We start from the raw sequence: 15,322 nt of genomic DNA, 5'->3' as shown, positions 1-15,322 counted from the left end.
ACACACACACACACACACACACACACACACACACACATATTTTTTTCACTCATTCATTATCTATTTTCCCTCAGGGCGTTGGTAGCTCCATAATCAAAACTAGTCATCTCACCCACACACTTTTCACACTCTCCAGTTTTGCTGTACCACACATGCCCATCTTGCCCAATCATCCTATCCCGCACTGAAGGGCTCAGAGCCAGAGCTGAAATAGCCCTGCGGCCTGAGAATAGGCAAACAATTTCACATCTACTCTGAGGAGTGAATTCAATCGTGCATCATTCACTACAAGATGCTGACGGACCAACAGTTTGTATAAACAATGACACTGTTAGACTGCTTTCATTCATTTTTTTTGACTCTCGCTTGTGATAAAAATCTTAATACCTGATTTCAGTTGGAATTTCTGGCTTTAGAGTGTCAACAAACAGCTTTTAACAGGCACAGTTAGTGAAGAATTCAAAAGAGCGTTAAACAAAACACTCCCACCTATCACAAGCTGAAAGTGGTATCCATTTGGCATCTTTTTCCAATGCAGTGAGACACCAGTTCAATGTCATTTTACAACTTGAGGAAGAAGACAAACTTGCATACCTGCGTATGATGGTGTCATGCGTCTGGTGGGGTGACACATGGCACCATCCCAAGAACTCCAACCACAAGACAAGCATTCAAGTCCACTCTTGGACTGCTTTACCTTACAAACCTTTGTTAAAAATTTTTTTTATTAAGACAGACTTACCCAACAAAGTTCTTTGACATTTTTTTAGTTACCATGGTTATAATGTATGTCCTTAGCAACCAAAGTAACTCAACCCACAATATTAGAGAGTCTCACGCTGCCCTACATACTGAAGAATTACGCTGAGGTGCACAGTATATACTCTGAAGCTTACAGGTCACAATGAAAAGCCAAGTGGAAATTTAAAAAGTGACTTTTAATAAAAAATGATCTTATAGGATTTAGTTAAATTAGACACATGCTAATAGATGTATGACTTCAATTCAACACAGCAATATGTTTGCTGATAAAACGCTCTGGGAAAATTAGCATCAGAGCCAACCAGCACATATCAGTAACAGACTAAGCTCATGAGCTAAGGCGTATCGCTAATTGTTTCTAATTATAAGCTCCACAGAAACAAATTCAAATCATCCTGTCAAGAAATGTATTCAAAGACTAACAGGACCATTAAAAAAACCTCTGAACGAGCATGTTGCTGATGAAATGCTGCAATGTGTTTAAAGCTTTTGTGGCAGGAGCCAGCCCATTGAGAGTCAGATAGCTCTAAGCAGCTAGTTAGCTGAGTGTTATAGTATTATTGACCCGCCAACAAATGGAGGTCCAATCAGCTGTATGGGTATCCCATTCGAAACTAATTAGTTCAATGAAGTGAATTAAAATGCATCACCCGCAGTGTCTGGGTGCCCGTTAAGGTGAAAAACATCATCTTTTTAGTTGCCAGGTGATGATAGCTGTCCACAGCTGTGACTCACCTTCCTGAATAGCTCCGACTGAGAGCTATTAAGCTCCTATTACTCCATCACATATGTCGAGGACAGATGCTCCTACCACAGCACAATGGGCGCGATTCACGCACGGTAAATGGCTGTTCGTGCACCTGTCTTGTTTATTAGAAGCTTTTGATTTTTAGTGCATTTTATTGTTGAGTTTTATTTTTCGACTTCAGATGCATAAACTGAATCTTTGTCAGGTATGTCTGTCTTTCAGATGACTTTGGAAACTCACCAGACACTATTACAGCTCCGCTGGAAGGGATTTCATGCATATCCCAAATGACCCAAGTACAAACTGTGACTTCTCGTTGCACAGAAGGCACAGCGAATCTTTGAGTTAGTGGGTTTTGTATACATATTTTATATTCCACGTTTATTACTGATCTCCTGGGCCTGTACACTATCTACAACCAAAATGCATTTTGATAGCTCTAGTACATTGTTGGCTACTGCTGGTCTGAATAACATGCAAGTACCTAAAAGCATTAAACAGGTAACATGCATCTGTTTTCTCAACAAACACCACTATCATGTTGAGTGCCTGCAGATATGTGTCCAAAAGCTCCAGCTGAAAAGCCAAATGAATCCAATTATGGAATACCATAATAAGACTCATGAGATTCCAATACTAATCCCAAAGTCCGGTGCTACTTTGACAAAATGCTAATAAGGTCTCTGACACGAGTGAGCTATAGACTTTGCTCAGATATTATTAAAAGATCCTACAATTAAACAAACTATTTAGGTGATGTGTGAGCCTCCGCATGCAGATCAAACATGCACATATATATTAATCCCTACCTTCAAAGCACACTAAGACAACAAATTGCTGATTTCCCAGTATGTATGCAAATGAGTAAATGCCTGGTTTGAATATGGCTGTGTCTGTGTTATTCCAGCACATAGCCACACTTCAAAAATAATGGTCCTATGTTGCGAATCTTTTTATAATATCAAAATATGCCATTTAATCAGTTTGAACCTTGTTTGCTATTATGGAAACATCTGCACCCTCCCGTATTGTTTGCTTTTGTCTGGAAATAAAGATATGAACACTGGAGCTTTCGCTCATCAGAACAGATCTGACTGTAGCAACACTGATAAGATGAGGATTAAAAAGAGCTAAAGTCGAAAAGGAAATAAAAAAGTGTCTACCTTGTGAAGAGGAAAATTATTCTGAAGGTTTCGGGTCAAAAGCGAGCATTGCAGGTATATATCACATAAATTATGGAACACGGCTGTGAAAAGATTCCTTATCGGGGAATCGTTTAAGCTAAAAACCTGCTAAGAATGGGTTTGGGGAGCATACTAAGCTTTGTAAAGAAAAATATGTAATTGGAGCTATGTTTATGTTTCTCAGGAAAAAACAAATCAATTTCACTGTCACCAAAGTCACAGCGAGGTTGCATTTCAAAGGTCTTAGCCACGGCACCCTTTCTCCACCTCAACTTGAAATTAATGTTTGCCCTCTAACATGTTTACTGGTCACAGTGTAGCTATTTAGGACACCAAGCAAGGCTTTTAGGTGATCTTCCATTTCTCCAGTCCTTTATCATAAATTTGACTTTGTCTTCCCATGACGTCCCTCCTCCTGCCAGAGACCCAGCAAGTCCTGTCAGCCAGAGAGCACAGATCAAAGCCTCGTTCCAGCCTCTCAGCCACTAAAGCCAGCATGACAGTGAACCATCATTAACACTCGAGGAGAGTGTTACCCTTCTTCCTCTGAACTTAACATCGCCTATGTTCAGTGGCTGTCGTCGACGGTCTCACCAGGCCTCGTTGGCATTCAAGGAGATTCTCTCTCACTCTGGAGTAAGAGCTGCAAGATACGAGCTTGATACAAGCATTCAGGATGGAAGAATTTGATGGCTGCAGGAACGAGACAGTTAATTCTCAGTAGCAGGGCTGACAGAGCTGATTATAGGCATTGCTCTGTGAAGATGCTGACAACTGAACAGTGCTGCTGTCAGGGCTGGAGGGGATTATTGGGTGTAGGGCGAAGAGTGACGGATGAAAATTAGCATCTTTATAATATCAGTGTAATAATAGTGAACAAAAAAAACACAAGGCAGTTTTTTAGGGGCAAAAGATGATGACATTTTGTTTTTCATTCATATGAAACAAATGAGTGGGCAAAGAAAACATTGCTTTTAAAAGGTGGATTCAAGCTCTTGACATGTGCACGTTTAATCTCTTCTGTATGCCCACAGTCCATTTTATCGATTTACTGAAAGCATTAGTCACAGCCTGTCTATCAGTGCACACAAGGCACTGTAAAAGGAATTTAAAAAGGCAAAAAACAAAAAAAAACACTACGAAACATAGTAAATGCATCAATTCACTGTGTTGGTGAAGAAATTAGAGTGTAGAAAAAGCTCGATTGGTTCTGCTAGGTCAAGAAAAGAGAGTGCTTCATGCTGTAACAGAATCTAAATGTCCTTTTGCACGCAAACAGCTCCACACAGACGCAACAAAATACAATATGCTTTTTGTAGATCAATGCAAAAACAACAAAGCCAGAACCGCTCCTGATGTGTATTTAATCTGTGCTGCTTCCACACTTCACACACTGGTTTAATTTGACTCCCAAGTGAACTGTTGCTGTTATAGAACAGTATAGTCTTAGCACTCATACATGCATGCCAGCGATCGCACAGCTGTTTACTGGTTAGCTACAAAAATCCAGCAAAGCGGGACAGGAAGAAAAGTGAGGTTATCAGGTACTGTCTCAAGATTTTGTGTGTTGGCCCCCAAAAGGACACGGCTGTGTAGGTGGTAGTTACAGTCAGAGTGGCACTGGAGCAGCCTCGTCAGTGTTGCAGGTGTTAGAGTGCCATATGGTCCTAGGTGGTAGCTCATCTTCAGCTTACACAGAGGGAAACTTAAGAAGCACAGAGTAAAAGGAAAAGGAATGATATCAGTGTAGCCTCAACAAGCACAACGAAATGTCATAAGACTGTTCCAGAAAATAAGAAACTAAACCTAAACTATAAGGAGGAACTGCAAGAGCAGAATGACTATAGTTTAACTGTTAGGATCGTTGTTCTCCACCGTTATATAAAGCTTCAGACAGTAGATCACCTCTGGGGTTTCTTGTTTTTTTTGTTGTTGTTTTTTAGAGAAGATGTGCATATTTTATTTGAGAGACATTTGTCTTAAGAAACATGTCTTTACTTCTTTTTTCCTTTTGCTCCCTTGTTTCAGCTTGTTCAATTTAAGATAAATCTAGTTTTATTTTTGTGGCTTGCTCTGCCTAATGACCATGGCTTACTGTAATTAGCAGAATATTTAGAGTAATGATCTGGAAATTCCTTTTTAGAGCTTGATTTATATATAAACATAAAAGCTTTGTCCAGCTGCTCCCATATTCACAAAGGCCCCAAAGGCAGATTAATCCACGTTAGATTTGCAGTTCTGCCTGAATCTTTTGCACGGATAGAAAATTAAGGAAACAAAGGCTACAATCACACTGGGAAAAATATGGGTTACAGAACATGAACAAAATTACTGCCACCATGTGCAATGAAGTTGTGACCATGTTGCCTTTGAAATTGCTTCAAAGGCTTGATGCATCAGTATGGGGGGGAAAGGAATCAGTTTGCTATCAGTTTAAAACTGAATGGGAGTTTGTTTTTTGTTTTTTATTTTATATCACAGAATAAAGTATTTTATGAAGAATTTGACATAATTTGCCATTTAAATTATTGTAGGGGTTAAAAGTCATTTTTAACAAAGATTTCAAATTATATTTTCAATAGCAAAGCAGACTAAAGTGTTTTATTACCAAGTCCTTGAGTTATTTAAATTAAACTCCATTTCCCTTGCCTGAGGTGTTAGATAGTGGCTGTAACTGATATTGCAGTTAGTTGTAATTGATACATGATGAAACACCAATACATCAGATGACTCTGAGAACTGTGACAATCTGAAAAGGTCCACTGTTTCAAGACTGCAAGAAACCTAAAAAGAATTGTCCCCTGAAATGTTATTTAGTTGCATTAAACATCGGCGACAGGGTCAAATATACAAAAACACAATTTCTCATTGGCATCAAGTTTAGAACAAGCAATTACCAGGGCTGTCTTTGAAAGAAAACCCATGTAGACAGAAATTGAATACGTAAACAGTAACTGTAAAAGCCACAGCCAACCAGGACCCTTCTCACAGTGCTAACTACTCTTCTGCAACCTTTATCACAGTATTTGATGGTAATGTATTGGTGAAACCAAGAGCTGAGTAAAAGTTAGGCCCGATTCACCAGGTGGTCATAGACATGAATGATTATTCTCCTTCAAACTGCTAGGTGTTTAAATATGCCCCTGTGTGCCATAGATATGCCAACCGTATGTTCACAACCTGTTTATATTGCCCACAGATCATTACTGTGTTGTGCTTTGTCATTTACTTCTGTTGCTAACATTTCAATAAAGCATCACATCAGGTACTAAGACAAACCTGCAGTCTATTTGTAAACTTAACCTGCTGAGAGGAGCAGAAATACTCTCAATAAATCCAATTACTTTTTTACTTCCCCCCCCCCTCTTTTTTCAGGGTGGTGTGTGGTGTGTGTGTGTGTGTGTGGGGGGGGGGGGTCTTCTTATTGAATTTACATCCCTGCCTTCCAGTTACTGTGCAATGATGAGTGTATCCAGCTCACTGTGTTTCTCGTCTCAGCCTTTCTTTATCTGCATCCTAACCATCCACACTATCTTTCCTTCCCTACCTCTATTTCTCTTTTTCCCACACAGCCTAACAAACTAAAGTCAGTTAGGCTGTGTGACATCGTGCAGTGTTCCTTCTCTGTAGTGTTTAAAAATTACTGTGTGTGTGTGTGTGTTTCAGAGAGAGAGACAGAAAGAGGTTTGTCTTACTTTTCACAGCAGTGGGGAGTCATCTGGAAGATAATTATATTGTGGTTTGCAAAGCTGAGCTCATGTTTTATACACAGCATTCTTCATGAGGCTAATAAGCTTCAGTGAAGCTTGTGGTGCAGTACACATTCACACTAAAAGAGCTCAGACCGAGAGAGACGCAATGTGAAAGGCAAGGGAAACCAGAGTGATAATAAGCAGCGGTGCAGCATCTCCTTAGGGCTTTTCTACGCTCTGTGAGACGCTTTCTGTCCCAGATCTGTAAAGGAAGCTAGCAGATGCTTAAAACAGGGCTCTCATAAGTACAAGTTTCTATATGCAAATGCAGACCATCCAGGCATTTAGCAGAGGAATTTAATCACCGCAACACATCCACTGCCTGCACTCAAAACCAAGCTGTGAAATCCCACGTCAACCCCACCACCACCACCTCCTGTTAGCAAACTATGCACTAACTACAAGAATAGAATTATTATATCACTACCACAAGCCACCAATTAAAGTAAAATTCAGCAGCTACAAGATCTATCTTCAGCCTTAGGGAAGCCCTTAGATTAGAAGTCGCTCTCGAAGAAAAGGACGATCCATTGATGGTATAATTGGGTCTCCGCACTGCATTCAGTCGATGTGAACTTTGACCCAGTGCTCTGTAGAAATCACACCTCACTTCTCTTAACCCCAATCAGTCCCTTGCTTGTACAGAGCTGTGCAAACATTTGGGGCACTTTCCCAGCCAACCGGGAAGGGTCACAAATTACAAATTAATTTGACAGCATTGCAGTGATCCCAGAAATGCAAAGACTATCTTCCCTGACAAGAAGACGGGGAGCCTAACTCTACGCAAGAACTGTAATCTGGCAAGTACCTTGTAAAACTCTGGTTAAGCACATCTTTAAGACAGCACCAGCTGTTTGGGGGTTTTTTTTCAATTTTTTCATCCCTGTATGACTTCTAAATTAGAACTCCTCAAACCATTATTATTGAAATTATCCTCAATTTAGGCAAAAAAAATCACCAATGCTTTTTTAGCCCTATTAACTCTATTGTTATCAACTGTCCCAAAATTAACATCCTTTCACATTTTAAAATGACTCCAGTAAATTTTAAACGTAACCGCATGCTCCGACTGTGCCCCTGTGTGTGCCTTTCATGTATGAATATTTCATCACCTAAGCTCAGCGCATATCTTTTTTTTTTTTGCTGAAAAACAGATTAAAGGTGATATCTGAAAAACCCTAAATGTAATTTATCAACACTAAAGCATTTTAAAGGTTTGACAGGCTCTTCTAACCATCGGAATTAAATAATGAAGCTTTTTATCTCGTGCCCTCCTCCAAATGATGTTAGCCAGGTGATTGCCATTGAGATGAGGTGCTAGAAAGCCCTTCATGTTCTCTGTTACTGAATGGTAATGAATGGCAAAAACGAATGCTAGGTCCAACCACTGGTCTACAATGGCAGCTTCGAAATGCAGCTCATACTCTAAGCTTATGTTTATGCAAGCTCCAACACTGTAACACACCATCACATCATGCCAGGTGAGTCTGCTGCTTTTCACCGTATCACTCTTGGCAGCTGACAGACCTGCTCTTCAATAAACAAGCCAGTCAGTGTCCCCAGAGCTGACTGGGACACTGGTAAATGGCCTTAGATGCATAAGTACTGCTTTATTTTGTTGAACTGACTGGACAGTTAGAAAATGAAGCAAATGGCAAAGAGGGATATAATAAAGGGCTGAATGAAAGCCGAGCTTTTCCACTGCATTTCTGTTCTAGTGCAGGTTGTGCCCTCTTGTCATCACTGACCTTCAGAAGATGACCATTGACTGGCAATCCCTGTGGGTGTGTAAACACCATTTTAAGAGAAACCACACGTTCAGTGTTGGCCCCCAATATTTTTTCTTCTTTCTGCCGTGTCAAACCGTCTCACCGGTCTTTCATTTCCAAAGGCCAGGCTCTCTCACAAAACAAATGTGCCGCAAGTTACACATCAAACGTAAGCGAGCAATGCGAGCATGGTGACAGACATAACCGAAGGACTGTCAGCAATGTGTCGTAGAAGCTAAATCTATTTGGTGAATATTCCGAAGAGCTTCTGATTGGAAAAGGATGATCTCTTTTATATGACAAAAATGTCCTACCACCCCAAATCTCTCATGCTTCTCCTTGCCTTGAATTAAAGACATTTCAATTCTTGTCATTTTCCCTCTTTTCCCCTGATCCTGTGCCCGCTCAGCGCTCTCTGTTTGTCACTGGTCCTGATAATAACACGATGTCAAAAGCAGGGGGTGCAGCCTGTAATAGGGGGTATTAACCCGGAGGGAACGACTATCATCATGGTTTCGAGGTTTCAGAGCGCGCACGGACATAATGACAAAGGGAGAACTGCATAGAAGAGCCAACGGGGAGGCTCATCTCTTCAATAGGAATCTGAGTCACACAACATCTGTACAAAGGATTTAGAGGATTTGTGAGGCCTTGAACTGTTATTAGAAGTATTTGACTGTGACAGAGAGATTTAACTGGTGATTTCCTCTGCTTCAATTGCGGCTGATAGAGTAGCCTGTTGTTAGCTATTACAGAGAGCAGGGATTGTAGTCTACAAAGCAAAATCCCTACTATGGGGTTATGTGAGCAACCTTTTGCACTTAGGTGTGTGTAGCTCATTAGCATTTATTCCTATGTGTGGCATGATCACAGTAAGGACAAGCCCTTAAGTAGAGAGCTTGTAGCGCTTGGTTTGAGTGTGTATGAGTATAAACCATTTATGTACAGGTAAAGACCATCTATACATCTTCCTGCCTTTAATAAAAGTCTAAATTACCAAGACATCAAACATAAGATGAACTCTTAGCTTTTCGAACTCTCGATCTGTCTCACAGACACAAACAAGGTGGCAGTGAAGCAGGAGGGAGATGCATCGACCTTCTCCTTTCAATTAATGATTTCCTCTCAACAAACTCCTCTTCTTTCTGCCAGGAGGGTTGTGCACCACTGCTTTGGTTTTCTCCCTCTTTTTTATTTTAATCACACATCAGCACAAATGTACACACATGCAGAGGAACCATTTGCATATATGCTGGGGCTTGTCAGAATGGGACTCATTATTTACCTGAATGGTGCTTAATTGCGTATCAGCAATGATATAATTCCATTCGCCTCATCATTACAGGCTGAGAAACATCAAAATCCAAGAGCGTGCAGGTCTTTCATTGGTAGGCAACCAGTTTGCTACCCATTCGTCATCTAAGCTGATTCCCCACCATCGCCCAGCAGCACAACGGCTGTTCATTCAGTAAATTCCAAGCAGGGCTATGTTTTGGGTTTTTTGTTTTTTTTACTCTGAGACGAATAATGTGGCAGCGAGCTTCTCTGAACGCCAGAAAGCGCATCAATAATGCACACGCAGCTTGTTATAGCTCAAACTCACTCTGCTTCAGTGGCTCACCAACCCAAAATCCAGCATCAAAGACCAGAAACATTCATGTGCGGTTCAGTGTGTATGTGCATGTGTGTGTGTGCGAAGATGCTCACACATGCCAGCACTGGAGTGTCTGAGAGGTGAAAGACGTTGAAAGCCTTGACTTTAAAACCTTCTTCTAATGGGAAGAGGAGTGACTGTCTATTCTCACTGAACGAGCACTGTAGGGAGATTCATTTGGTGAGGGTGGATTTCTCTTCCCGAGAGGCTTTCTGAATCCTTTTGTACTGAAAAATAATAAAAATGGGAGTAAGCTTGAGGCCAAGGACACGGGCGCTGTGTGAACGTGATGCAAACCTTTGAATCTTTAACATCCACTACTTTTTAAAGAGTGTAGGGGAGGTAAGAATGAGGCTTTTAGTGTTCTGAAAGCAGCCAGCGGTTACAATGGGCACAGCATGAAAGAGGCTTCTGGCTGAAAAGATGTCACATTAAAGGATCTGTCTAATATATAATTATTACCATGTTTGGTGATGTATTATGTCACATGGAATTATTTTGTCCTCAAACAGTGTTTCAACAGAAAGAGCTGGCAGCATAAAAGATTTCCTCCCAGATTTAACCTTGAATATGTATACACAGGGAAACGAAATAATGTGATGTTGTGCACATTTTCAGACACTTTTTTTGATGGCAAATTGGAAATACTTGAAAAGTTCAAGGGAAATTGGAACTTTTTCTCAGATAAATGCACACACGTACACTGAGAGTTTAAGTAGAAAAAAATGATACAAACAACTTTCCTTGTAAACCAAACCACGGAAACTAACGGTCTGCACAGCAAAATCTGCAGCTACACGTATAGGATGAGTTGGGTGGGGCGCTTTTCACAACTTTTCTAGCACAGCTCTAACATGCAGTCCGAACACCGAACTTTCCTGACCGCCGGTGGTCCGCTGCGCTCTCCGCTCTCTGCGGACGCGTCGACTCACCTACAGGAGACGGTGATCTCTACTTTGGTGGCCGGAATGTTGCCGGTGATCGGGTCGAAGTCGTACACCGATGACGTGTCTTCCAGCTTGTCCATAACGTCTCCTTCCATCATGTCCATCGCCAGAGCTCGCGGTGGCTCGGGTGTGATCCGAGAGGCGCACAGCCTGGCGCCGGCGGTGCGCAGCGAGTCTCCGGTGACTCCTGATAACAGATCAGAGACCAGACGGCCTCCGGTCCGACCGGGTGAGGCAGCCACTTCACAAATGTTGAAGCTGAAGAGGATGGAGAGGAGAGTACCCAGTGAGGGAACACCCAGGGGGAAAAAAGAAAAAGGAAAAGGGCGCACTTGGTTAACTCTGCGCAGCGTAAATACTTATTTTTTTTCTTGATTTCTGAGATTACTGTTGCGCTTTCACCGACCTGCTGGACGTCACATGGAGAGGTGGACCGCGCTCTGCTTTTGTCTTCACCGTGTGCGCACAGCGGAGCGTGTGAAGAGGAATGACTACATACACTTAAACCCACCCATCCTCCTCCCACACGGAATTACAATCAAGTGCTGGCAACCCTGTACACTGGCGCTGCTGTTGTCACCCTGCAACATCCTGTGTAGCCTCCTCTTCAGCGTGCACTCCAGTGTCAGTCATAGCAGATGACTAATTGATGTTATTTCGTATTTTTGGACTTTTTCTAAGGCGTGGCATCAAAAAGCTACTTGTCCTGAAGGATGCTTGTGAGACTGAATGCAAATTGGAAGCAGTCCTGCTGGTCGGGACAACCCATGTTTAGACGGCTGAAGAGCAAAGCTGGAGCACAATATTTAGTCATCTATTTTTTATTTTTTATATTGGAACATTTTATATATTGGACTTTTGAGAAGGCATAACAGAATGCGAAACAGTAAAGAAATTCAACACCACAGTGAACCATTGAGATTTTTTTTTTAAGAAAGAAAAACAGCAGGATCAGCTTTAAGTGCTTACACAGTCAAAAGTGCAAGTGTTTCCCATCTTTCTTTGATGGAAGGCTTGTGCACAACACTTTCAGACAGTCAGAACTGCCAATTAAAAAGTGTTCATGCTGGCTGATTTAAAATCAATGATGATTAGAGTGAGGGAGTTACATAAAGATTTAATGGCCATCATCCATCCCCCCATTAGCCTGTTGTTGTGCAGCTAAAAACACACACACATTGTAATGAATATGCTAAACTGATGCCACTGCCTGTCAAGATAGTGATGGGTTTGTCATTTTTGGATAAGTATGGTTCCTAAATACAAGCAACATGTGCGCTGCTCTCTCTCCATCACCTCACTGTTTATCTCACTTGTTCTGACACTCCACATATTTGTCCATCCTCTTCTCACAAATTTGAGAGAGGGAGGAGAAAGTGTTACACATGTATGTGAAATGCATGTACACTTGTGGCTGTGAATAAACAAACATTATTATCAGGAAAGGAGCCCCTTTTCACCTACTTGGAAAAGTGTAGTTGTTACTTTTGTGGTCAATATGGAAACAGAGACATCAGATTTTTCTGTGTCATTGCACCTTTTCTGTCTATTTCTCTGTCTCTCCTTTCCCTATTGCTATCTCTCGCACACACATCACAGAGACACATGCAGCCATAAACCATTATACCACCTTTCATAAATGGGTGCAGAAGCACACAGCTCTTTCCTGCATAGTGCACCTAGCGTCTGGATTCTGGAAATCAATTTACACCGGCACAGGATGCTTCTGCCCACACAGCTCTCCAACTCAGGATCAGGAACACACACACACACACACACACACACACACACACGCACACACACACACACACACACACACACAATCATGCAGTTGTTCTTTTACACGTGCTCACCAACGCGTACACCAGTGTGCACGTATAAAAACAAATTATTTTCTCATATGTCACCCATAAGCAGAGATAAAGAGGCACACACATCTACATACCCACCCTTTTCTCTCCAGGATGATTCATGTATTTTAAGGGTTTGCTGTTTAGAGTGGGTGAGCATGCTATTGCAGATGTTCCACAGAGTGGGTTGGCAGGATCAGGGCCAGAGGACAAAAACAAACAAAAAAAAGAAGATGCAGGAAGGGGTGGAAGAAGACCTTCACAATATCTATTTTGCCTTGAGTAGTAACCTGTGGATGGCAGACTTTTCAGAAATACGACATATTTTGCATATGTATATTCTTAAAAACTGGGAATCCACATATCAAAACGAAATCTATTTTCACCCCTTCATGTGCTGTGATCTGAAAACACAGGGTGTTCTGTGGGGGAGGGGGTGTTGAAACCGAGCAATGTTTTGCCTCCTGGTTACTGACAAAAAAGAAAGAAAACACATCACTGTATGAGTTAAATAGAAAAATACCTCTGTGTTTGTTGCATCTGGTCAGTGATAGTCATCAATCACAGACAGAAAATAGATAGATGGAAAAAAATAACAGTTATTCTCATTTGAAAATTAGCAGATTTAATAAAAAAAACATATATATTTTATGAATTTCTGATCATATATCATACCATCAAACTTATTTTTTCAAATAAATTCTTCATTGGGCCATATAAAAGCAATATCTGATTATCTGTGCTACATTAGTTCTTAATATTGTGGGGTCAACTTGAGTGATCAAAACCCTCTAAAATACTGCACATCTTCTTTAAATGCTATTCCCATCCATCTGCCACGGACTCGGAGGTGGTCAATGCTTTGTACTGCCAGTGACATTAATAACACCATAGGAGATTCAAATGCCCCTTTTCCTCCTTCTTCGTCCTATTTTCTCAGCTTCCTGCAGTTTTCTAAGCACTAATTACTGTGTTTATTCTTACTTGCGTCATGCTGTCCAAAAAGATCGCCTTTCTGGAAGCAATTATGCAAAAGCAAACAAATGCCCTGTCAAGAAAATGAAGCTTTTTTTTTTTACCCACCTGAAGTAGGGACACATTTGTTTACTCGTTTAATCTATTTTTCCTGTGGTTTTAACATTTCTTTTTTTTTTTTTAAGAAACAAAGAATATTTTACAAAGTAATACATTGTGGATGCCCCATTAAGCGGTGGGGGTAGGGGTGGAGGTACAGGTAGTATTTTCAGCCTGCTTGTGACGGCGCTAAAATAATGTTTTCTCCTCTAAAATGAAAAGTGTGTATGATTTCATGCTCAAGCACTATTAAATATAAAAACACACAACATCTGAAATTATAATATTAAAGAAGCTCTGGGACCTGTAAGATTTTGTGCTTATACCTCCCAGTTAACAAATATTTTTCAATTCGTTTTAATTATTGAGCCCAAAGAAAGTGTTGTTTTTTTTTTATTACTCAGTAAGCTTTAATTTCATTTTAGTACAAAGTAGTGTTAAGTAACATCTTTAACAAAAGGGTTCAAATGTTTAATCAAACTTTTAAAGGTTATATTCTGATTTATATGACTGTGCTTCAATAACACTCAAATTAAATGCTTTGAGTAGGGTTTTTAAATGTCTTTCTCTGAAATGTAGTCATTGTAAATGAAGCAAAGTTTTCAGAATCAAGTGTAAATTTAACATGGGATTATACCTTTTATATGAAGCATTTAGTGTCATTTACTTGATATAGACCCTTAATACATTCATCCATCCATCCATCCATCCATCCATCCATTTTCATCTGCTAATCTTTACAAGGTCATGGGGGGTGGAGCCTATCCTGACTACCACAGGGCGATAATTTGGACCTTTAGAATTAAAGTGGTACCAAAAAGTAAATCACAATTATCACCACATAGCTGAGAGACTGCAAAATCAAATTATGAGTTCTGTGCTCAAAACAGCATTTGGAACAGTCGTTCTAATTTAGCACAACTCAGATTTATTTATTTATTTTTACTATTACGATAACAATTATTTGTTGCAGCTTAAATCAATACTGTGGTTTTGACTTATGACCTCTGATTATGATTCAATTGGATTTAAAATGGGTGCTGAGGCTTTGTGCGCCTCTCTGCAAGACACAAGTCTACTCAGTTGTACCTTGTAGATAAGTAGGGGGTTTGATAAACCCAGTTCAAAAGGACCACATGTTCCCTCCCAGAGTGTAATCCTGCTCTGTGGCCCAGTGGTTTAATCCAAAATCAAATCCCTCCTGAGGTGCCAAGCAGCATAAAGAAGGCTTTTATGAATCATTGCTCCAAGACTGACAAACTGAGGGAAACACACATATACAGTATTTGTGGGAAGCCACTATGGCAGCCTATAGGTGGCTGATGGGCTGGCTAACAGCCCGTGCGCTCCTGCCTGCAGTACTTGTAAGTCAATGAACTCCATGCTGTGCCAGAGCCACTGGCAAAATAATAATAACCTGATTTTTCCAGGTCTACAGTAGACGCACAAGCTCTTAGAGTTAATTATGAAATCCTTGATAGAAGACTTGCAGCTACTTACCCAAAAGTTTTAATGATGCAGTAGTTTTCCTGCTGTGGGGAAAGTTCATCACTGAGTTCTCATGGGAAGGTGCCTGGATGCT

General features: G+C 40.7%; 1 protein-coding gene across 2 annotated transcripts in view; it reads right to left on the bottom strand.

Annotated features, from left to right (window-relative positions):
* The window catches only part of cpne5b (copine Vb), a 141,957-nt gene extending 130,544 nt beyond the window's left edge, over nt 1-11,413 (bottom strand). The window contains exons 1-2 of one of the 2 annotated variants that reach the window (XM_005731385.1): nt 11,223-11,413; nt 10,802-11,074 (exon numbers count right to left, since the gene is read on the bottom strand). In XM_005731385.1, the coding sequence (XP_005731442.1) occupies nt 10,802-10,920 (119 nt within the window). In that variant the 5' untranslated portion in view covers nt 10,921-11,074; nt 11,223-11,413. Of the gene's footprint in view, nt 1-594; nt 689-10,801; nt 11,075-11,222 lie in introns of those variants that run through there. The other variant, XM_005731386.1, reaches the window with a different exon arrangement.
* Between the last annotated feature and the right edge of the window lie 3,909 nt (nt 11,414-15,322).

The sequence above is a fragment of the Pundamilia nyererei genome, unplaced genomic scaffold (assembly GCF_000239375.1).
Source record: "Pundamilia nyererei isolate P.nyererei 1_Seehausen unplaced genomic scaffold, PunNye1.0 scaffold00042, whole genome shotgun sequence".
NCBI lineage: Eukaryota > Metazoa > Chordata > Actinopteri > Cichliformes > Cichlidae > Pundamilia > Pundamilia nyererei.
This window is presented reverse-complemented; position numbering and strand designations above follow the sequence as displayed.